Source organism: Molothrus ater, chromosome 3 (assembly GCF_012460135.2).
Source record: "Molothrus ater isolate BHLD 08-10-18 breed brown headed cowbird chromosome 3, BPBGC_Mater_1.1, whole genome shotgun sequence".
Classification (NCBI taxonomy): domain Eukaryota; kingdom Metazoa; phylum Chordata; class Aves; order Passeriformes; family Icteridae; genus Molothrus; species Molothrus ater.
The window spans coordinates 90,956,657-90,982,390 of record NC_050480.2 but is presented as its reverse complement, the minus strand read 5'-3'; the positions used below and the strand labels follow the sequence as shown (position 1 = coordinate 90,982,390).

Here is a 25,734-nt window from a genome sequence, read left to right as displayed (position 1 = left end):
ATGCAATGCCTTTTTTGGAAAAGGTTTTGTATCTTTTGCCAGAATCTAAAGATTGCTAAGTAGTCTTAGGAGGTTGAACCAAGATGATTGCAGTTCCTTACATATTTGACTATATTTGTATGAGATTATAGGTATTTTTCCCAAAATAAAAGAGGCAGCTGGGTAGCCAAATTAGTAGAAAGCCTGGGGCAGCACATCTGCTCTTCCCCTCTGCTACTTAAGGTATAATGAACAGATGGAAATCTCAATTCCATCACTGACAGCCTTCATCTTGACTGTTAAAAGGCAAAGAAGTAATGAGCTTTCAGAAATGTCAAAAGGAGGTTGTATTCAACAGGAATACTTAAAGCATTTCTGATAGATGAAATACAGTCCAAATATTTGTACTGTTTGATCATTTATGAAACACACCTCTTCCTTTCCAAGTTCTTGATGGTGTTTTTAAGGCATTAAAATGTCTTATGTACCTGCAACACAAATTGCACTTGAGAGAAAAGCAGCATATTCGAAGCTAGACTGAAGAAATGGAGAATGTAGAACCTTAAGAAAAAGGGAGCTTACTATTTTCAAAGCATTATTTAGACAGCATATTGTTTGATTTGAGGAACTGTGACTGTTACAGTGGAATATTACAGAATCACAGAATGGCTGAGGCTGGCAGGCACCTCTGGAGATCATCTCACCACCCACCCACTCAAGCAGGGTCAGCAAAAGCGGGCTGGGCAGACCATGTCCAGACAGCTTTTGGACTATCTGCAGGGACAGAGACTCCTAACTTCTTTGGGAAACCTGTGCCAAGGCTCAGTCACCCTGACAGTAAATTGGTTTTTTCAATGCTGAAATTTCTCTTACATTTGTGTCTTATTTTCTCCTGTCCTGTCATTAGGCACCACTTATAAACAGCTTAGCTCAGTCTACTTTAAATTCTGCCTTCCAATATTTGTACACTCTTATGAGCTGCTGCTTCACTGGAATAGAGAGCCCCAGCTCCCAGTCTCTCCTCACAAATGTAAATTCAAAAGTGAAGGATGCTACTCTGGATTAAAAAAAAACAATTAAAAAGCCATAGCTAATTGACATATGCTACTGCTGAGCAACTATCACAGTCAAAAAAGTTAACATAAATAAAGTCTGAACAGATAAGGGATTATCAAGTATGGATAGAGCAATCTCACCTTTATATTTTTTTACAGTATAAATAGCACTTTAATGACCATTTCTGATATCTGTAGTTAAATATTTAAATATCAAATGAAATTTATTCTAACCAAATGCCTCATTTTATGTAGAAGGCCAAACCCATTCACAAAAATGTTTTCTGTCTTTATAAACTTGCAATACACTGACCATGACTAAAAAAATGCTTAAATAACATGGAACTCCAAACATTTAATTGACATGCTCAGCACTCTGTGGGCTGACTGAAAGGGCTTACAAAAGGTAGGTGTTAAATGGCTATCTGAAAGAAACAAAGAAAAGTTGCATTGCAGATGTAGCGGGGGAAGGTATTCCACATTAACGGAGAAAAAACCCCAAATCCTCCTAAGCAAAACATGAAAAAATAAAAGGTAGCAGAGCTGCATAACTAAAGCAGAGATGAAGTAGAGGCAGCAATAAAGCTGTGTAGAACCACAAAAGAACAAAAACTATTTTTGGTATAGGAAAGCCAATAAAGATACTTTCTCCAGAGGAAGTGTGAACACAGCGCATCAGAGGAAGGAGAGTTTGGCAGCAACATTTGGACCACCTGGAAGGAAATCCAGCTTGTATCACAAAGGCCAGAAAGTACTGTAATCCACAAGGGAGAGTATCCAAGACTATAAATGTTTTGGAATCTATTCCAATAAAGCATAAACACAGAGGAGAACTATGCCCAGGGTCCTACACATCCTAGCAAGATGGAGAGCACTGTTACTTCCTTGGAGCAGATGGGTGGGTTCTGTTTGAGTAGCATTTCTGGTGCCATTTAATTTTCCACCTCAGTACTACTCAGCAGAAATCAAGTATCAGTAAAAATAGGGCCATTTCCAGTGCACATCACATGTGAGATACCCCAAACCAGACAACATTATAAAAATCAATGTAAGCATGTGTTCAGCCGAACTCTTTAGGTCCTGGGAATGGTAACCTTGCCATTCCTCAGACAGCATTCTTCCTTCTTTCTGCCCTTCCCTAAGCAGATTTGATACAAAGTAGTGAAAACATGGATTGTAGCTTCCATACCTTGCATGATTGTAGGAGTACCAGATACTCTCTAAAGATAAAAGCACCAGGCACTTTTGGGCCACAAGTTTACTATCCTGTATTAAAAAGCTTTTCCAATCAGCTCTGCAAGTGAAACTGCAACCCAAGTTAATAAATACACATTTAATCTGCTGCAGTTGGCATCAGCAAGCTACAGGAAATCATTTTCTTTCAGAAGAAAACAAAATTTAATAGAAGTTCAGAAGGGCTTCACAGGCTTTACACAGTTGCCTTTAAGCACACTTCTCCTAGACTCATGATGGTTGGCCTAAAACTGGAGCTCCTCCCACTCAGTTATAGCACATTTTGCATCTCTCTTAGCACACATGGTTTTCTGACCAGTCACATCATTATTACAAAAGCAAGTTGTGACTGCTTGGTTGCTCTCTGATTTCACATGTGATGATTGATTTAAGTTATTCTGGACCAGAAAAGGAGTGGTTCACACACTTTTTTAGATCAATGACCACATAAAATCAGTTCAGAACTAATCAGAAAATTTTAAACAAAAATTTGTCCTTAAGAAATTTGGTATTATGTAAAGGTAAGAAAGAAAACAAAACTGAGAACACTTTCTTAAGTACTCAAGTAATTACTGTTTTGAAAATATTAACCAGAATTTAAGGGAAAATCACATTTTATTAATACAAGCTAAACACATTTTTCTACTTTACTGATATGATTTACTTAAGTCACAATGTTCAAAGGTCCACACAAAGAGTAAAGCTCCAAAGATTAACCAAAACTCCTTGAATGGCTCCTCAACACTCCGAAAGTTGCCAGCACTATTAATATTTAAACGAAGTCAAGGCTTCATGTATTAACTTCAAAATCACTCTTAATTAGATTTTTACTGGGGAAAAATTGGAGGAATGTTTATGAACTTTGCCACAGAACTGGAATGCTCAAGCTCAATAAAATGGTATATTTATAAGGGTAATGTTTTTTCCAGAAGTCATCATCAAGAAGTAACAGCCACTCTTGCTTTCATAGCAGAAAAACAGAAGCATTCTGGAATCCCGAGAGAAAGGGAAAGTATGAACATTGTATTTTATATTGAAAAACTGGCAACACTTCCAGCTCACCTACACTGGGCATATTATTACTGCCTGTGCTAGTGGCTACAGTTACTCTTTATCATTGGGAATTTAGCTTTCTTAAAAACTGCCTTTGAAGTAAGTTCAAACTTTTCAGTCCAAACTATCTCACTGGTAAATTTATATTCAAGTATTTATTAAGAATGACTGGAAAAAAGGTTAATTGGAGACTAACTTAAGCTCCCAGAAGCGATCTAATTCTATTTTAACATTTTAAACAGGTGGTTAGAAGCTCTAAATGGCTCCTCCTCATCATCTCCTCAAATATTCGAGATCCTGGGGATTATAGCAGTGATCTCAAAAGAGAACTGTATAAAATTATAGCTCTTATAATCAGGGACTAAATAAGAAAAGGAAGTGGCTGCATGCTCCTCAGAACTGTTTATAATCCTCTGCTAAGCCAAGTATTATCTATCCTTTTCACACTATTATTTACACTTTCCCCAGGGATGATCAGACAAGTACCAAATGGTCTCCCTATGACTGTCACAGAGTGAAGGAAGAAATTCATGCTTAAGATATTATTTTGCACTATAAGGGCAGCACACTGAGATGCACTTTTTCTCTGATTTTATTTCAGTCTGTTTAGACCATAACACTACATCTAAAGCAGAATCCTTGGATAAGGCTATGGAATATTGACTTTGCAGAATATACGTGCATTTCAAATTAGCTGGCTCAGATACTACCTACAGTGGACTGCAAAAGTAGGATGTTCTAAATAGTTCAAAAGAATATTTTTCATGGTTTTTCTAAATTCTATTACCAATCATGTTATTTGCTTTTTGTATGTAACTCACTTATACCTTCTATTTTTCAATATTAATTCAACAAAAAATCTTTGTATATATTTTAGTGGGCTTGTTCAGCTGCTTTTTTGGAGATGAACTGTTGGAATTCTTATTGGATTCAAGCACCATTGAAGATACACTGAACATACAAGACCCAAGTCACACCTTTTTAGAAGGACTGGAGGGAAGGGAAGTTTTATACTCATTCCAGATTCTCTTTTTGGTGTATGACATAAAAACTTTCTGTAAATTGTAATTACTGGTAAATTCTATGACTTCTATGATCCAAAGTCATTAATACATATATGTACTCCAATGACTTCAGAGAATTGATAGGTATGTTCAAGTTATCTTGAAAAATATACCAAAAAACCCAAAATAATATACCTTGGTTACTTCAGTAAGTCTCTTGCTCATGATGTATTGATATCTGCCTTTTAAGATTAGTTAATACTCCTTTTCATTAGCCAATAATGTGACTTTCAGTCTTTATTGTCCAGTGAATACTGAAATGTTCACATCCATAGTTAGAATTATTTGGTCTACCTGAGTACTCACTACTTGAGTGTATTATATGGACAATAGTGTAGCACCTACTGAGAGGAGTTTAAGAGTGCCAGTTAATGCAACTTTACTGTTTTCTGGGTTACTTATTCACAAAACTATAGAGTTGGATTCTCCAGCTTCCTAAGACTACCCTGCATCCCAAAAACCCAGAACTTTAAATCACAGAAGAAATGAAAGGCCTTTGCTTGCAGAGATGAATCATCCTGTCACTTAATGCCAGCCAGAAACTTCTGAGTAAGGAAAGGGTAGTTAATAGGTTTTGCAGAAAAAAAATACATGCATGTGGGAAAAAAAGTGCAAAGTATTCTTCTCCTGTGCAATGTCTACACTATGCAATGAAGTGCGTAACAAAGAAAATCAGGTTTTTTTTTTTTAATTTCTGTAATGTTTTTTTGAGAATAAACAAGCTCAGCTTGAGCTTCCTTCGCACGGCAATTATTATTACATATCATAAGCAGAGCTTTATGATATGTAATAGTATGCTGTGTACTTCCTATGACAGTGAGTTTTCTGAAAGAGGCCTGATAATGTATTTATAGTAATAGATTACATAGTCTAAAAAGTGTAAAAGGTTAATTATGCTTATTCTATGTTAATAATATTACCTATTTCTTTCAACCACCTCTCTGAAAGCTATTTTCTCTGTCACCTAATACACATGACCTTTTTAAAGGCTAAGTTCAGATGATGCCAAGCACAGAAACCCACAAAATCCCTGTGTGACCCAACACTCTCAAAATACTTATTTTTTTTCAGAAATGTGGGGAGGAAGCAGAAGGAAGGTATTACAATCATTTTTCCTCCAGTCATTCCAGCATCTATATGCATGATCATCTTTCTGGGAAGAAATGCTTGCATGGGGAGAAGTTATATGAAGAAATATGAGTTAATAGATTGAATGATGCTTCCAACTTGTACAGTATCAGTCGAATATCTAAATGTGCATGTTCACAATCACTGTGGCATCTGAGGTGGCTCCAAAAATCCATTCCTCCCTTGCTAGTTGAAATTCAGTGGATGTATACGTTCCATAACATACTGAATATAATCAGAATTATGTTGTCAAATTATGTTCCTCTAATGTAAACTGTCATGTACTACCAAAGACTCTCATCTGGGTCCCCTTAATGAAAAGGCTCCTGCTGATAACTTTCTTGTTACTCAAGATAGCTTAGAGCATGGCATCTATTTCCCCTTGGTCCTTAGTCTCTGAATTCCACCTTTGTGGACAAAGACAGACTTAGATTTTTGGTTTGAATCATGTTTTTATTTGCTGGTAGGCTTTAGGAGCTAAAAAATAAGGTCAGAATGATTCTATCATAAGATTTGGTCGTACTGGCAGGATCATCTGTGCATTAAAATTAAAAAAAAAAAAAAAACCAAAACCAGAAAGTAAATAGCAAATGTCTCTACTCACTGCCAATAGACAAAAACCAAAACTGTTTCCTAACCCTGTATCATATTGAACCATGTGCACAAGCAATGCAAAAGGTAATGAAAAAAACATTGCTTCCACCTCAAGAAGCTATGGAAGACAGGCTGACAAAAAGAGTGGCACAAAGAAGAATAGGTGCTACACTTTAAAACCGCTTATTTACTTAATTGTACGTTCCACTGCAATGTTCCATTTAACAGATTAAAAGGATAAGCTACTATAGGAGCAAACACCAGGAAATATCTGAATGTTCATCTATCCTACAATTATCTTGTATTTTCAAAATTAATTTTTGTGAGCTGTAATAATCAGCAAAAATTAAAATGTATCTTATTTATATTAATGAAAGTGATGAATTGTAAAATGTATTTTTCACAAGCTTTAGGAGAGCTGCCATCTGACCCAAATTACCTAATGAAAGTACAACCAACTGATCATGGAAAGTGCTGTCAGTAGGGTATTGCACCACTATTGAACATTCTCCTTCAGGATTCTGAAGAAACTCCTCCAGGATTCAGGAAAATATTTTCTTACACAGAAAGCCAGCCAATTTCTTTTTGTTTTCATTTATCTCAGGGCTCTGCCAGGCAGCGATAAACTAAATTGAGCCAAGAATTAGGATCAGATGGTGAACTGAGATTAGTTCTGCAAACTTCTCTCTATCTGACAAACATAGCAAGAAAAGGTCTCTCCTCATTCTACATCTCTCCCCTATATGATTTAGGAAGCTAGATCATCTGGACCAAGACATTAGCTACTGTAGTCAGGGGATACTTTGTTGTTGTTGAATTTATTCAGGTTTCTCATTCAAATGCTCACAGGACATTGACACGGATGGATTTTTGGTCAGGAAACACATGTCCATTTCACTGCTTCCCTCCCCCACTTCCCTTAAAAAAGCCAGGAAAGATGTACAATAACTGTAGCTGTCTGCAAAGTCTCTTCCCTAGAGATGGGAATAATGAGGTCTTGGAAATGTTTAAAGTCTACTAAATAAGAAAAGCATCTAGCAATGATCTGGTAAAACAGTTTTAAAGCCATGAGAATCCACTCAATATCTCCAGCACTATTATTTTTAACTAAAAAACTAGGACTACAGCCAATTTTATACTTCTGGAATTATTATTGTTTTAGAAATTTATACATATTTACACACATATGTATCTTTTAAAATGTCTACATTTCCTAGCATTCCATGTAGACAACTAGGGCTTTAAATCTTCACAAAATTCAGCTAAAGAATCAAGTCCCCACCCATCTCTAAGTATTTGAAGTATAGATGTGTCCAAAATGCTTTCAGTTCTTTGCCATTAAAAATAAAAGGCACATTAAGATTTTGCAAATTCATAAATATTATATAATTTCTGGGATAATGACTTGGAGCAGTGATAAGAGACTGTCTCTAGGGATTCCTTCATGAACCTCCTGGCTGGAGGCATGGATAGTACTATGAAAATAGTTAAAACATTTAAATACAGTGAAGGAAACTCAGCTTATGCAGTCTGAGTCGTTGCACAATGGCTATGACGTACGAGCTAGTGCACAGCATAAAGACTATAATAACAATAATCCCCCACAGACAAACACTACAAATAACAGCCCTAGATGTCCACTTGGCAACTTCCACATGTTGTTTCTTACCCTTCAACAACCAAGGAAGGCTAGAAGCATCACAAGAGCCATCTGGCACTAGCCACATACCCAGAGGTGGGCTCTTAGATGTAGCAATCAACAGCTAAATTTTTTCAAGGCTTGGCTTGAGTCTCCAGCAAAAAATTCTCAAACCCTTCTAAGTCATGAGCAATAAATGCCATGACCTGAGCTCCAAAGGAATTTCTTCCCTGTGAGGATGAGTGACATTGTGGCTTTCGCTCCCTCCTACAAAAATCTCCTTGTCAGCTCTCAACTTTCATATCTAGTCCAAAAAAACATCTTTTGCCCTTTTTTGTAGATTCAGAGTACTTTAAAGAAAGACTTTCTTAATACATCAAAGTGGTTTTAGATGCTGGAATCTCACATTTTTCCTGATATTCTTGCAGTGTTTGCTTGATAGAATTTGAACACAGATCTAGTACATTTTGTTGTACACGACAGCCTTATCTTTATGCCAAGAGACAAACAAATGGTTCTCCTAGAAGTACAGGGTATGCCCTAAGCAGGACTATCTGGAACATACCAGATCTCCAAAAAAGCCAAGTTTTCAAACTGCAGAACTACAAACAGATCACAGAATCCGTATTTACTCTACCATTGAAGTCTCCTCAGCAAATTGTACAATCCAAAATGAAAAATATATACTTCTTTCAACATAGTCAAAGCTCACAGCAAACAGAATAGTTCCAGTTGAAAGAGACCTATAGGAATCATATTCTAATTCTATGATTACCTCAGGGCTAACCATAAGTCAAGGCATATTATTAAGGCCATTGCCCAAAAACATTGACATAATGTGCTTCTCTTTCCTCCAAGAGATGGCCAGAGAAATACAAAAAAGCTTGTTGGTGCAGAAGTAAGGCTGTGCAGAATTTAATGTTTATCTGGACCCCTCTAAACAGATTAGCTCTGCATGCCACTATTTGAACAAGCAGATCTAACTGGAAGAGACTGAGCAAGCTGTGAAAAAGGGGGTTGCATCCCCACCATTAAGACCAGATGGCTCTTACATGGAAAACAGGTGTGATCTGTCACTGGAAAAGAACAGACCTACATTCAAAAAAGGGAAAATAGGCATGTGGAGCAAGCCTTTCTCAAATACATCCCACATATTTACAGTAAAACTCACTCATAATGACAATACACTTTTGACTGCAATTTTATGTTGCCGGATTAATCAAATAATACATATCATCTACAAAAATAGTCCCCAACTTTTCACTTTTTATTTTTGTTTAGTGATATACAACAGATTTGGAATTATACTAACAAAATGAATAGTAGTATAGGAGCAGTAGGGGACAGTAGGATACGTGGCGAAAGTTCGAAGTCTGTATTCAACACAGCTTTTTTTGGATATTTTGCAGAATTTAAATCATAAACAGATGTTTGTGGAAAGAAACTGTCTCCTCTTTCTTACATGCAATGTATTAATCACTCTAAAATAAGACTATAAAGATAGTATCTTGCTGAGTCCTTTGTACTTAGCAATGTTACTAAATACTTAATTTACATCCCATTTGGGACAAAGCTTTAGAAGCAAAATTTGAGATGCTTCAGTGATCTACAATAACAGTTATAAAAACTATTTAAGTATTTCTTATTTTGAGTGGGGACAGTGATAGCAAGGAAGTATTAATGAAGCTGAAAAGCAGCAGTTGTTGCTTATCATCTGTTTATCCCTTAATAAGGGCAGGGTGGGAACTGTGGTGTGCTATGACAGAACCAAGTGAGGAACCAAGGATGTGGGACATTCAGCAGCCAGCCAGAGCATGACAGACAGCAGAAGTTAGGAGATCATGAAACAAAGTCATTAAATAACCAAGACAATGTGTTTAGAAAACCTGACTTAGGACTGCAAATCAGCAGCCCAAGGGGATATAAAAGAGAGAACAGCTGTGACAAAGAAGGATTAGAGATAATTATAGGGTGGGAACAAAATTGGCTAAGAAAACAGGTAGGATTAGGACTGAACAAACCTATCCAGAGAGAAGTGGTGTTCATTTTCTCATTTACCGGTGAGGTAGGGTGCTGCCATGTTAAGCAAAAAACATCCAAGACACATCACACCAGACAAGGTAATTGTCTTTAAAAGCTTCTACTCCTGCCCCACCAAGGAAGGAAAAAAATTCAAACAGACCACAAATAATTGTGTCATGACATTAAAAATCTAACTGAGGTCTATACCATATTAGGGGGAAAAAAGTCATTCTGACATCAGCTGGTCTATCAGAGCTGCTTGAATCCACAAAATCTGGCAAATTACTTTTTTACTCTGGTTTGGGTTTTGGAGAGATTTTTCACATGCCTTCACTATTCTTAATCCACAGCATCACTGGGATAGAAGCTGCAGTGCTTTAGTGGTGGCGTAGTTCCCTCACTCATTATGGTCCTTGCAGCCAGGAACCTCAGTTTAGAGCAGAAAAGATACTGGTGGTCTCACACAGCACACACAAGAGGAAAGCATACAAAAAGAAGATACCAGATTTTTCTCAGCAGAGGATCATCTCTTATTACATGCTCTTTCTGAGGTTACAGCAGTCCTGCCTGCATTAGGAGTTTCAAGCTGACACCTCTGAGCAGCAGAACACTGGACTTTATTGACTAATAACTAAGCAAGAAAAATCAAATGTTAGCCTTATTAAAAATGAAGGAACTCAGTTTCCTGTAAATGTGACATTTAAGCAGTCTTCAACCACAGGCACAGTCTGAATCCCAGTGTCAGGTGCTGAAAGTGAAGAGTGTCCCTAGCACAGATGGAAGTTAAGTCTATAGTTACTATGAAGTGCATAGCATTGGACAATGACAAAAGCAATCTGAGCCAGGTCTATTATGGTGCCATCTTTGCCGCCCAGAATTAGTTCATAGCACCCTCTTGCTTTATGACTGACAGGTGAGTATCATGCTAGCAATTGTTTTCCTGCACCCTACTTCTGCCAACAGTTAGGCCCTTCTACTTTAACAGCATTATACTACCAAAAATGGAGCAAAATTAAAACATTTTCTTTTCCAATTAAAATAATTACAATCAAAATGGAACTGCTTTCCATTCTAGCCATTCTTATCTAAATGAGATACTTACTACTGTTTGTACTATACATCCACATTTGACTTCTAAAACTGAACACAGGAGTGGAGTTTGAGGCCTTTTTTTAAAAAACACTTTTCTATGTGAAGAAGCAGAAGTTAGCCTTGGCCATCTCTCTTAGAATGATTCAACTGCTTCAAAGTCACTTCTGTAACCCAGGAGAAGAAATGCAATGAAAAAACTTCAACATCCTGGGCAGTTTAGTTAACATTCATTTTTCACTTGTAGGTTTTACCTTACAGAACGGACTATTTGTTTAAAAGTCTCTTCAAACTCTGATTTCATATTTATCACCTTGCTTAGTTTATGTCAGTGCAGTTCAATTACATACCTGAAACCCTACTAAAACACCTACATGCAAAACAATTAATTTCAAATACTTGGGCAGAGAACATTACTTAAAACCTCCATCAGCAACATTGCTGTGTTATCAGCCAAAAAAAGGTTACTTAGGTGAATTTTCCCATTTTTTCCAATCACAGCAGGATTCCTAACACAGAAAGAAGGCAAGACAACAAAAATGAGATGAAATTTGAAAACTGTGGCAGTATTTATTCAAGCTAAAACTTGTGGTTTAGTGGTTTTCTTTGGAGCACAGACTATGTTCTTTGTCAAAAATCTGTTTTGTCCCATATTCTATTAAGTGGTTCTTTGACATTACCTCTGCTCTGTGAGCCAAAACTGCTGCCAACAAGCCTCAACTGAGAAAAAAATAGCTCTGTTGACCTCATCAACTGTTTATATTCATATTAGCTCCTTGTTCTTGACCATCTAACCTCCTGCTCCCAAACACAGAGCAAAACAATTTGGTTTAGCACCTTATTCTGTCCTGCATACCTAGAGCTGTATGAAACAGCCACTTCCTTGTCTTCTCCTCTAAAGTTTTCTCCATTAAATGGTTTTATACCAATAGGTGCAGTTACAAAATATAAGAATTATGGAGTTTTTAATACAACCAAAACCCAGAGAAGCAGAATGATGGCTAACAGACTTCATCAAAGCAGCTCTGTCAATAGAGCTCAAAGGAGAAGGCATCTGGGACAAAAGCACAGCAGTGCCAGCTCTTACATCCAGAGACCAAGCTTTAGGAGTCGCCTGCCCAGCTGGAGGTGTCTGTTAATGCAATAGAGCAGCACAGCTGCAAGAGGCTGAGTAATTCAGGTAGAATGCTGGTTAAAAATGCACAGTGGATTCTACACACCATGATCTCCTCCTCGATTCTGGATTTTTTGCCAACAAGTCACTTAAGTGTCTTTAGGCTATGGGCCTGCAGCATTTGAAGGTGGTGCTGCGATTAAGTGAGGATGTGCAGCTGAATTTGACATCAGGATCATACCCAGTACTCCTCACATATATTATTTCAAAAATGGCCACCATGACTTTTAGTTAACAGCTACAGATGAGCAGCTGGTTCCCATTTTGAAATCTGATTTGGAAAATATACAAAACCAGCTGCACTCAGTTCTCTTATCCTGAAAATATCGTTCTTTAAAAATATTTTCCATATATAATTTACAGCTTCTATACTTTTCTGGCAAAGAAAAGAAAACAAGTCCTTAGACTGTGTAGTCTAGCTTAAACTGAAAAATCACTTCTTTTATACAAATTTAGAGTAATTAAAGGATTTTAAAAAGCATTTCTTTCTATCTGTTGTGGCATTCTTAAATCAGCTTATAAATGTGAAGGATGAATTATTTAACTAACTGTTTTCCCCATATAACTTCAGTAGAATCGCTGCTGTCCTACAGCTGAAGAAATGTAGCATTCCAGAAGTCATACATGTGTTCATATTATAATTAATTTTTCAGAAGGCAAGACTGTAATCAAAGATTTTAATAAAAATTTGACAGTGTAAAAATATCTCTTGATTTCTGGATCATTATATCCTGCCAGAGAAACAGACTCCATAGGTTTTCAGGGCTGCCAAATGCAAAACCTCTAACAAGACAGGCTTTCTATTCTGCAGCACCTGAAAAAGATTAGATAGTAGATAGATAGATAGATAGATATGGTGCAGAACCAAAGTATATGTAAGAAAGTAGACACAAATATTATTGCTAAATTTGGAGATTCTCATAGTTGGCTAAAGCACATGAGATATGGGATTAGTATGAGAATTGTAGAATTTCAGAGACTTGCACAAGTGCTTTCTGTTCTTACACATGGGACCACAAACACAGATGACATCTAGGCAAAAAATAAACTGGTTAAACATTTACAAAGCATATACACTACCTTAAATTAAGACTAGATAAATTCTTTGTGGGAGCTTACAGCTTATTAAAAGAATACTGGTTTCCTCCTGTGGTTTTTCACTTCAGATTTGAAGACTCTTCCTTTACTAGTAACTATCAAAACATTTCAGTTTATCTAACAGACACAAATAAGCTTGCTCTTATTCATATGTTCTGTTGAAGGAAGAACTCCTGTACAGAGTTTCTAGATCAGAGCTCTATTCCAAGAAAGAGCAAAGATCCCAAATAACTGTTCCACCAAGGTCTTTTAAAATAGGGAGAGAGAAAAAAAATTACTTATAGCAGTAGAAATGAATCACAAAGCAATTATAATAAAATGAAATTTATACATCTTTTAACTAAGTATTTCAGAAATAGTATAATCTATGGTTCTGTGATTCTAGAAAGAAGGTTTTACTTTTTCTAGCAGTACTTAACTCCATTTTTATTAAATTCTGCATAGTTTATTTTGAAAAATCCCTGCCAGCAATCTCTTTCCAGTAGCCATTTAGGCTTACTACAGATCAGCAAGTAGACAAACAATTAACTTTGATGATAAAATCCACCAAATTTTAGTGGAGTACTGGAATGTACTTCACTAATTATTCTCTCACTGTTTCAAAAGTAAAATGTTCGACAGCTTTCTGGTTTTGTACAAAGTTAGATCCCATTTTTAAAAGGAGAAATATCAGTGACATGGTGTCAGAGATAAAACAGTAAAGACTTTTCTTCTGCAGGAGCCAATGCAGGGAGAGCAGTAGAAATTCTTTCCACCACATTATGAGGAAAATCTAAAAAATAAGGGATTAAGAAAAAAGCATCTTCAAATCACTCATACCCCAGCAGTCTAGTTTCAAAATGTGTCCCTTTTTTCTCTCATATACACTTCCAGTTCTATAAAGGATGACCTACCAGATGACTATTATCTGTTTCTGGGGATACAATCAGTTCCTTTGGAACTCCAAAATCTACTTATTAAAATAAATTCCCTTACACAACTGCGAAGAACTTTTATGATTTTGCAATTAAGCAAACACATTAGCTTAACAGATAACATGATTTATTCAGAAGTTGTTACCACTGGCAGCACTGTTGAGTGTCTGTAAAGTGTCAGTTGACTGCACTTACATATGGTAGTGGGCTTGAAGTGTCATATTGCATTTTTCAGCCATGGGTAATATTTTTTACAGTGGTTTATAAACACCAGTGACTGCTAATGCAAAAATAAGATGTGAATCTGGAAATTCCAAAAAGGGTAAAAAATTCTGTGGATACCAAATACTGTCTCCTTACCTCTAGATTAAAAAACAACAATGAATCCGTGAAATGAATCAATTGTATGATGTTGCAATTAAGAGCATCAGTCTTTAGCTCCCTTCAATTAAGCAAGGTCTCAGTTTGCTTTATTGGCATGAAATTGGTATAAAGAGACTGCAGGGACAGGAGGAGAGAGGCAGTTCCCAGCATTCAACTGATAATGTACACAACTGCAGAATTCAGCTCTGGAATGCTTTTGAATCCCAGTCCCAAAATCCTGGCAAAGAGTTCATATGACAAGGCTTGCACAGCTGAAACACTAACACAGCCATAACCTCAGTATACAGTTAAATACTTGCATTTCACAAGTCAGCATTTAAATCCATATTTAAGCACCAAAAGAGAAATATCCTGATTGTCAGAAGTGCTGTTTGTCCACACTTCAGTACACTATACAGCTAGGCAAGAACATATGGATTACTGCTAGAATTGTAGGATGGCCAGGGAAGTCACTAAAGTTCCCACTGCAAATTTCCTAGGAAGACTAAAAAAAAAGTGGTTGAGTCTAGCAAGGGCCCTGTCTTGCAACAATCTCAAGGAGCATGGATAATTAAATTCTGGGAAAACACTCATTTGTCTAATCTGGGCCTATAGCTCTTTGGCTAATGTCACTCAATTTTTAATACAGTGATGACAACACTTTAAATAAAATAATACTTGGGTATGGAAATACCTAAACTTCAGTTCTAAGACAGATCCATGAAGATCCATGGCAATATATCTAGTCTCTCATGGCATATTTTATTTAAAAAGGATACAACTACAATGCAAAATAATATAAAAATGCAGCTATACAGCAATTTGCAAGTGCCTGACACACAGAACACTGAGTCATGATGGCTTATTGCTAAACCAGACAGTGACAAGTCAGTAACAACCAAATGATGAATAGGTTATGTCAGTGGTATTTATTAATGGCTTACTATTTGTAGGCAGCCAGGCAGCAGAGGCACGCATGGGCATGAGTTGATCCACTGCCATGGACCAGAAATCTCAGCAGCAACAGTTTGGGTGGTATACTCTGAATAAAGCACAGCAATGTTGTTCTCTGCTAGAGGTAAAGGACCAAAGAGAGATGAAGCACTGAGGTACTCAAATCCAATTAGCCAGACCATCAGTGACTGAAAGTTTTCCTGAGAGCTGAAATATAGGTAGAAATACTTCTTGACTTCTAGTGGGAAAGAGACAGAGCTGGGATAAAAGGGAGAGATAATTTACTGCATTCTGATGTGAACTGAAGCCAAACTTTTGATATTTAACTTTACTAGAGTTTCCAAAATGGAAAAAAATAAAAGAAAAAGGAAAAAAAAAAAACCGAAACTGCTGCTTCTGACAGCCTGGAAAACTACTGTACTTCCGTAACAACAATATAAACCTTGTTAAAATATTACACTCACACAAATTATTCAAATAAATCAACATTCACTCCATTTACAATACAGTGCACCAGCTAACTTCTGTTGGGAATGCTGCCCACCATTTGCTGGAGCTATAAAAGATGAAGGAAAGTAACTGAGATTATCCAGGCCTTTTCCATTTGAAAAATCCCTTTCTAAAATAGTTTGGAGAAGAAAGGACTAGGAACAGCATGTTCTACACTTCTTGAGTTTTGAATGGCTGAAGCAAGTCTGGGACATAATTAAGCATTATTAGAATACATAAATACATCCAATTTGAGCTGCAGATGCAGTTTTGGTACAAGAGGCATATTCAAAATACTAAAATATTCCCCCACTTGCTCTATCTTATCTCAAAACCCAAAACAACAGCTTTCCCTCTCAGTACCATGCTTGAGGATTTTGGTACTTTTTGTTTTCTTTAAAGCATGAATGAGGTTTTATTTCTTCAAGGCTCCTCTGCTAATCTTTGCTAAGAATTTCTCTTAAGGTCTTGCATCACAAGCAATAATAGGTTTCTCTCTGCAAATAAACTTGATGTGATTAGGTTCTGTCTATTCTGCTATGATTTTGCTTCACTGACAGACTCACTTTTCCTTATACTACTTACTGCATCCAAAAATCTGCACAGCATATATTTGTAACGTTTCCAGCAACCATATATGATTTAACCACCAAATGAACCAACAGGAAAGGGAAGAAGGATACAAGGCACTAAATAACAAAACCAAACCAACCAATCAACCAACCAAAAAAATTGCTTGCCTACATTCTTCTTTGCATTTATAAAGATATTCATGCTAGGAGTGAATTAATTAACCTACTCCCCCTTACACAACAGAACACACAAAAGCAGATGTTTTCTACCAAGTCTTCTTTCCTCCATGTCAGAGCTCCCTGGATCTGGCAACTGAAGGAGTGCCAAATGTGCACACAGGCATCCCATCTCAAGAAACACAGTGCAGTTAGTTCACTCCTCTTTTCTCCCTACACAGGCAGGTGAGGACAATTCCAAGCAGGGTATCCCACTAAGCACCGCAGCCTGGGGAAGGATTCAGGGTTCCTTAACAACCTTCCTAGAGACAGCATCATCTGTTGACAATTTAAATGTTGCAAGTGGAATCAGTTACAAGTCATCATGGTTAATCACAAGATTAGAAGATTCTCCTCAGGCAAACCATCACAGTTGCTTGAGCTATTATAATAAAATATAAATTCTGATTATGAAACTGTTTGAGTTTTCCTCTTCCACTGTCCATTATCCAAAGAAACAGATCCTCACTTAAAACCACAATGTAAAAATACGTGGGTTTTTTTTTTTTTCCCAAGAGCCTTTTTTAATAGTCAAACAAGCTAAGGAGCCTTCTAAAAGGTCTTATCTCATGAGTATAAAAACTCCACCTGGGAGTCTAGGTGGGCAAGGAAGCCTGGACCCAGGTAGTTTCAGGAAGAACACAAACCCATCAATGACTGGAAATGAACCTCAGATGTAAGCACAGGAAGGAACTGAGGGTAGGTTCAGAGAACAACTGTAGCTGTAGTCAAGGCAGCCTACAGGCTACTGCCGAAGGACCCACCTTTCTCATATCCTGCTGTCCACAGTGATCCTCATTAGGAACTTAATGTTCACTGCATGGTGGAAGGAGCAGGTAGTCATAGATTTGAAAAATTGCTTCAAAGGGCCTAATTCCCAATAAGGGAAAAAATCTCTATACAGAAGAATCTTCGCTAAGTCTGCCATAGGAGGGAGTTGTTGCAGCAGCATTTCTTTTGCACACTTTCTGACAGCCTCTTTAGCTTGATCAATATGGGAACATAGAGGCACAATGTAAGTCTTGGTCTTGCACCACTAAAGTGCAAAAGAGGACAGAGGCACCAATGCTCCCACAACCTGTGCTTGGACAGGTGAGAATGACTGTGTGGTCCAACCACTCCCTTAATGATGCATACCTATATGCACCTTTTAAGTTGACTTCTTGCCAGTACATTCTCTTGCCAAAAGTAAAGACTGTATGAATTAATTAATTTAGTCACAAATTGAACTATATTCTAATGTAATCTACTAAATGAAAACAGCTATTAAAATATTTTTCTATTTTGATTTTGTGGATATATTGCTTTTACAGTTGTTCTCAAAGTTAGCTAAACCATATTTACCATAAAACATTGCTTTAAAGTAGTACATGAAGTGAAATGAAATACTGCTACCATCTGTGAATAATGTAATCAGGCAAATGAGGAATAATGACTACATCATGGTAATTTGGGATGGAACACAGTGAATTACAATTGTCAGCAGTTTGGTTTATAGCTCACAAACTTGAGAAAAGCACAGCATATAAAAAGAGTGGGGAAGGATTTAATCAAAATATCATTACAGAAGAGAATGTAAACGACACATGGCATTACTTTTCAAGGGTCCATGACTATTATTTGTATCTTGAAGTGTAACTGAAAACTTACCATCACACACACACACAGAAAGATAACTTCAGTGATACAGGGCTGCTCATACACATCACAAATCCACAAGGTTTAGCTCATAACAGTGGAATAATTCCATCTAAATCTTTGGGGTTGTGGTAGATAGGCAAGGAAATAATCTATGGAAAATCCCCCAGATTCTTTCCATTTTCTAAGTTTCCTATCTGTTCATAGGCCAGAGGTGCAAGTCAGTATTTTCCCTGCCTACTATAATGACTTCTATTGGGGATGATCTGAAGCAGAAAGCAAGCTGGTAGGATGCTGTTCTTCACTTCTCTGACATTCTGTTGAGAGGTTCAGGGTCGCATTATCTTTACCAGATTTGTGAAAATTAAATATGCTTTGAAATGGGGAAAAAATTTCCATACTCTTTAAATCTCCTCCTTGCATTAGACAAGGAAATTCAAGTCCCTGTTATTGAAAAGATGCTTTTTTCCTCTCCTTTCATTTCTTGTTCCATCTCCATTCTACATATTTTCCCCTCAAGCATTTCCATAATCCTTTCACTGCTGTACATGAATACCTCTTGGCCACTGATATATTCCTCTTTGCATCATCACAGTTGAGCAGAAAAGAAACAGGAACTGGAATAAAAAGAGAGTTATTTTCTCTGGTTACACATGAAAGTTTGGTGGATCAATCCCAGCTACCAAAGTGTTGTTTAGCAATCCCTCCATTCAAAGTTTCCTCTGTAAACATAGATATTTAAAAACAACTTGTCATTTGGAAAAATTTACTTGTCTGTATAAAATGTTTTATGACCCGTTTCTGCACAGGGCAGAAACTTAACAAATGTGTCTGAATTCCAGTTGGTATTATGTTCTTCACTGATGAAGACAACTGTCCGTCTTTTTCTCCTGTCATAAAATATTCCTTCCACTTAGAATATTCTTGTTCCTCTAAATTATTGCACTGACACAAAAGCAAGAACCACCTGGTAATGCCCAGAGAAATTATAGTACCTGCCCTCAGAGAGGGTAGCTGCTGGCACTGGTAATAAATAAATAAACAAACAGATAAATGTATACATATGTAAATAAATAAAAGCTGTTCACTGGATTTTTGTCACCAGAAATCCAGATACTTTCCATATGTTCCTGCCTTCCCTCATGTGGGAAAAATCATAATGTACTAGTTCCATTCTGCCATGATAGCACACTGGATACTGTACCAAAATCTTTAAGTAATGATTAGCTTAAGTTTAGGGTTTGTTGGTTTGGGGTTTTCTTTTCTTTTAATCCTGACTCTTTCATAAATAATTTTGTTTCATAAGTGGAACTTTTTTAGAGTGAATATAAGCAGAAGCTGAGAAGAAGAAAGTATTGCAGTTGATGAAACTATACCTTTATATGAAGCACTTTCTTTATTATCATGCCATTCATTGTATAAAGGTGACATTTCAACACGAAACACTATAAATTATGCTGCATAAAAATTTATAAATTTAAAAAAAATTAAGATTTTCAAAATTTAACAATCATTCAAGATGACATCTAGGAAAATTCCCTGGAAGCCAATAAAAAGGGCCTAATTCTAACTGTACAGAGCGCACCGCCCTGTACTGCTGCCCAATCCTTCTTGCTCCCAGGCAATGCTGCTAAAACCTGGCTCTCACTTCTCTTAGCATTTGGCCTCTCTGGAGCATTATGAAGGTGAAAAAGATCTAAAAGAGGTAATTCACATAGCTTTCCAACTTGAAAATATCTGTCATCACCCTGTCTTTAATTTAGACTTATTAAAAATACGTGACAGCCCTGTGCTTTATACTATTCATGATTATGTATGTCTTGGAGATGTACTGAAAACACCATGACAGCAGATTTCACCAGAATTTATCCCATTCCCAGAACTGATTAGGCAGTGCTAAATAAGAAAGCTTCTTTTGGAGCACCATGGCAATAACTAACAATAAATATGACTAACATAAAATTTAACAGACCAAACATGCATCTAAGATTAGCAAAGCAAATACTCAGTGAAACAGACAGCAGAAGGCTAAGAAAAGTGAAAAGAGGAAAAACATAATAGAAACTTTCATAAGGAAAAAATAACTATCATGTAACCAAAGTATACAATTACCTTGATCACCACAACGTTTGTAAAGGAAATCATGACCTGCATGTTTAACAGTCAGACCTGCTGTGCCAGAATCAGCTGTAAGTGCTAAGTCTGCCAGCAGCACTTTAAACACAAATCTGGATTTAAGGAAATGTAAAATTATTGAGCAATTGGACTCAATTTTTATTTAACTACATCACTTTTCCCTTCACCTTAGTAAATGGGTATCATAATGAATGTAGGTGTCACACTACAGGCAAAACAATTCACAAGTAAACCACGCAAAGTTGGAATTACAATTTTTAAGTGCTGCACTTCAAACACGAACTTCAACCACTGCTGACCATGACAGATTTAGCTGAGAACAAAATGATCTTTCAGAAGGTCAAGCAAACACAAATTGCTCAAAATTGCTCAAAATTACAGAGCTTTAAAGATGTTTAAGTAACAAACACATGTCAACCAGACCTTCAAACATTACTGAGATAATCTTCTGCTTGACTCTGATTATTTCCTTTAGTATCAAGAACAGTGGCTCATTTTAAAGAAAGGGCAAGTTAGAGAATGCATTATGTTAGAGATTCTCAAAAAACAGACCACAGAGCAATTTCTAATGCTCTGAACATTCTTTTAGGGAGGTTACTCTATTAGAAAGGTTCACCAATGTTATCTGCAGTGTTTTTCAGCAGAGTAGCAAACATACAACAGGACAGTCACACCAGCAACTTCCATAGGAAGATTATGAACAAGGGAGTGGCAGTGGGGATGATGGGGAAAAGTGTAGGTAGTACATGAAAGAATATGGGTTTCAGGCACAGAAATTAATACCACTTCTTGGCCAAGTTTCTTTTACACAGCAACCAAGGCAGAAAGAAGTTATGTATAGCTAGGTAAGGTCTCTCATGCAGATGGGGCACAAGGCAAGACTGAGGAGCTGGAAAGTACTTCCAGGTTCCACAGCTCAGCCTCACCTTTGGGAGGCAGATGGAGAAAACACATTCCACTAAGGATCCTGGCAACTGAGCTATTTTAGATATACACATTGAATGCAGAGCTAGAACTCAAAATACTTTAACAAACAAGGAAACTATGAGCAAATGTGTTATTTGACATGCAAGGAGAACTATTTTATGCATCACAGTCTAATAATAAATTTAACTACTTTCTGTATATGAAAAGAGAAGCAGTGAAAGATCAGACTTGGTACCAATACCATGACGTTTAAAATTAAACACTGAAAATCTAAATCTTGAAAATGAAGTTTGAAAAACTAGTTATATCCAGATGAATTTTGTTGCTCATACAAGTCAAGAAACTGCAATATTGAAGGTAAATACCTAAGGCAGTTATAAACTCAAAAAATTCTATGCTCAAAATAAAAATTATCCGGAACCTAACCTAACTCTGTTGTCTTTTCATAAGCTACTGACCTTTATTTCTCTCAAGATGAAGTTCACAGTGGAATTCATCAATAAGTAGCACAGATATATCACTTACCTTTCAGTCACAGCTTCCATGAATTCATCAAGAAGATCATCGTAGGCTTGACCTCTAATTCTCTTGTGTCTCAGCCCAATATACAAAGGATCTTTCAGCAATGCCTGTTGAAAAAAAAAAGTTTGAAATATTACATGAGCAAGTTACAATACTACACTCTTAGTTAATAAGAAAGGGACAAAAATAGAGTGTTTGAGGATTAACCCAAGCATATGAAGAACATATCAATTTATCCACCCCTACATTAAGACCAAAGAAACAAAGAGATTAAAGAAACACCCTTTTGTATCAAGGAAAAGGGATACCCTAATCTCAAAGGAAGTGTATAGTTTCCAAGTAAAAAAGTAAAGTTTACCCTGAAATGTCAGGTTTCAAAAGTATCTTTTAAAGTTTTAGTAATTTTCTGTTTTTCTTTTATATCCTGAAAGTGCTCTGACCTTTAAAAAAAGCCATTTTCCTTAATTTTAGCATAATGTTTCACAAATCTCTCCCAGAGTGCATCATTTCAACTGTGTTGATGAGCTGATATTCAGAAAATGTGCAGTTTTCTAAAATTTAATATGCCAAAACATAACCAACCCATTCCCTTTTCCTTCCAAGCTTATTAGATTATCAGTTTATATTCTAGAATTCTTAATTTCAGCTATCAATGTTCCATCAGTTGGATATGATTTCTGAATTTGTCTATGCTTAGATCTTGTACTTCTTTCTTTAGCTATATGACCCATACTTCCATAAAAACACTAAGGCTGTATCACTCCATGTCTTCACTACTAGAAGGTTTGATGTACTTCCAAATTAAACTTGCAAATTACTAAATTTATACTTCCCCACAACAAGTGTCACACTTCCACTGGCTTTCCCAGGAACTCAGGTATAAAGACACTCTTTGTTATTATTTCTCACATGCCTCTGAAAACAAATAAGCTAATTTCCCCATTGTCTATAGTGTGCAATCCTCCCACACATGCCCAAACAGCTTGCAGAATAACTCAGAAGCTAGCAAAACATTTTTCATCCAAAACCAATTCGTAAACTCAACAGGGTGGCAGAAATTTTTTGTACATCAGCTTCAACTAGAAAAACATTGTAAAGAAAAATACAGACCAACTTGTCTTCCAAGTGAGAGTCTTCAGAATGCAAAATTAAGCAAAAAGTCTGGAAAGTTTTCTCTTCCTGACCCAGACTGGGAAACAGAAATCTGATTTCTGAATTTTAGAGAAGGGCCTAAATTCCCATCCCAGCTTTGTTTTAAATTGTAAAACTGAAAAAAAAAAATCCTCTAGGTCACAGGCCCTTGTTAAAGAATTATTTGAATCAGTACGGAACTTAAAATCTTTGGTGGCATTCTGCTTCCCCAGGAGTTCCTGATACAGACCTATAGACAGAGATGTTTATATCTCCCTCACATTTCTCCCCACCTCCACAAAGATGTCAAGAAATAAGATTAGAATCTTTAAAAAAATCAAGCAGGTATTAAAGCTGAATTTTCTTGCTAAATTAATCACCAATTCAGAGCAATTTTTAATACATTACTTACAGCCATTCAGAAGTTGTTAGTTCAGCTTTTTGAAGTGAAACACAAAGCTCAAAATTAAAATTACTTTGTAAGTGAAGGTGACATTATTACACTGTAAATATTTCATTTATTCCCTTCACCAACACACTGTAGCATTCATGTCTAAGGAGCACATTTTTTCAGAAATAATTTTGCCTGTGTATTCACATTATGCTAAATATTCTAGCAGCAAAATCAAAGTATAATTCTGTACCTACTCTAGATGCTGCAGGAAAAACTGGCAAGAGTTTGATCTAATATTTGTCAATGTAATTTTCCCTTTTGTATAGTCTTCTTGTTTTGATATAATCACTTCAAACTTTATAGTCAAGAACTATTTCTGAAATTCTTTTTTCATTTCCATTTTAAGTTTTTCTAGTTATTAAAAATTATCTCAAGAAAACTTGAAAAATCAAGGATAAATTTATGTATCTGGAGGATGAATTTGCACAAAGTGCAAATTAACTTTTTAACAACTGGAAATCTTCAGGCAATTTTGGAGAGCCCATATGAGTTGTCTAACACTTCTCACCAGATTGAGCACACAAGGTGGGAAAGAAGAACAGCCAAGCTCAGAAGCCTCTGTCAGGAACATCATGGTAGGACACAGAAGCAGCAATCTCACCTCTAAAATCCCATTGCTGCAGTTTTCCATGCCCGTAGGCTTCTGCTATTCCATGTCCTGTGCATGGATACCGCATGTTCCACTGTCCAATTCAGAGTAAATAACTTAATCCCTTTCCAACTCTCCTAATTTTCTTCCTAAACTGATTTGCTCTTTTTGAAGAGCTTCCACAAGCTTTTTATTAAGCAATGCCTGTTTTCTCATTTTATAAAACAATGCTCAAAGTGAAAACCAAATCTTTGGTTCTTTATTTTTTAAATTCTGAAGACATGTTTCTAAAACACTTTGCAGCCAGATTGAACCAGTCTAATTCCTTCAAGAAGGCAGTTTAGATGGGCAGTGATTCTGTGAAAGTTCAAGAGAAACAGGCATCACATTATTCTGTTCAAAAAGTGCTAAATCAGCCTTTAAACATACATAGGCTCCTACACTCCTTTTGCTACTTCTGCATTTTTCATATCTGTGAGCATTCACCTATCTTTGATGCTGAAATTTAATGTGAAATACTTAAAAGAATTATTACAGTGTTTCTGGAGTGTTTATAAACCTCTAGCCTGGGAAGTCTCACAAGCAGAGACAATTAATTCAGCGACACATCTCTGATGAAAAGCTTGGCCTGCTATATACTCACAGTTCAGAATTCCTTTACAGCTCAGTGCATTCTGCTTAACAAACGTTACAGTTTGACATGAAATAGCCCCAAAAAGTTCCTTTATGGTCCTGTTTGGAACAACGTATGAAGAAACCCGTGGCGGACACAAAAGAATGAAACATTCAGCAAGTGAAAAGAACAGTGGTCACGTCTGCGCCCTGAGTGGCAAACCATTGTGGAGCCGCTCCCTTTCCAAAGGCCGCTGAAGAATGAAAAAGCTGCTTAAGCACATTATCCCCTTATTCAGGTCAACACCATGCAAACCAGGACCGTGGTGCTTGTTTTTTTTGGAGGGTTCACACATCTTGAGAGATTAACATTTGCTACCAACTATTTCATGGCTTTCAAAACAGATTACCAAAAAAAAAAAGTTCCATCATACAATCGAGTATGTCAAACTGACATGATGATTAGGTACTTTTCCTCAATGACTTGGGTTTCTTTTGTTACCTAGCTTGTTGTCAAAGCTTAAACTTTGGTTTGTTGTTTTGGAAATCAAATCTCTCTCAAAACATAACTCTCCTTTTCCCAGGTTAGTTGGTTTGTTATACATATCACATGATACTGAAAAAGTTGATGCCAGCTTATTTTTAGACATGTTTATTCAAAGACTAAAAAAAGTTCTGAAACATTTAGGTTTACCAATATGGTACATTCAAGCTTTAACAGAAATAGTGTTTTCTAAGAATAAAGGGCTTTTTTAAAGTTCTGGTAGTGGTAGTGGAAATATCAGGTAGATCTATTTAGAATTAGCTGTGCAAAATAACAAGTTCTTTGAAGCACCACCCGAGCACATTAAAACTGTAATGACCTTCAGGGGTTTTAAGAAAATCACTTATGCCATCTTACTTAAAGAGATCAGCAAACCATCAAAGTTCAAGCAAGGCTGAGCTGTGCACCTGGCTCTAATTTAGCTACAAAAGCCAAGACAGTGAGAAACAGAAAACTGCACGCTTAAATATTTCATCAGTTGAGCACAAACACACTGAAATGTCATTTATTCCCAAACTTGGCACTGAGATGTTTCTTTGGAACAA

At 36.5% G+C, this 25,734-nt stretch overlaps 1 protein-coding gene across 2 annotated transcripts in view; it reads right to left on the bottom strand.

Moving 5' to 3' along the window:
- Positions 1 to 25,734, bottom strand: part of ME1 (malic enzyme 1) — a 154,031-nt gene that overhangs the window by 46,355 nt on the left and 81,942 nt on the right. For both annotated transcript variants that reach the window (XM_036379346.2, XM_036379347.2), the window contains exon 6: positions 21,863 to 21,966. In XM_036379346.2, coding sequence (XP_036235239.1) covers positions 21,863 to 21,966 — 104 coding nt within the window. The remainder of the gene's footprint in view (positions 1 to 21,862; positions 21,967 to 25,734) is intronic.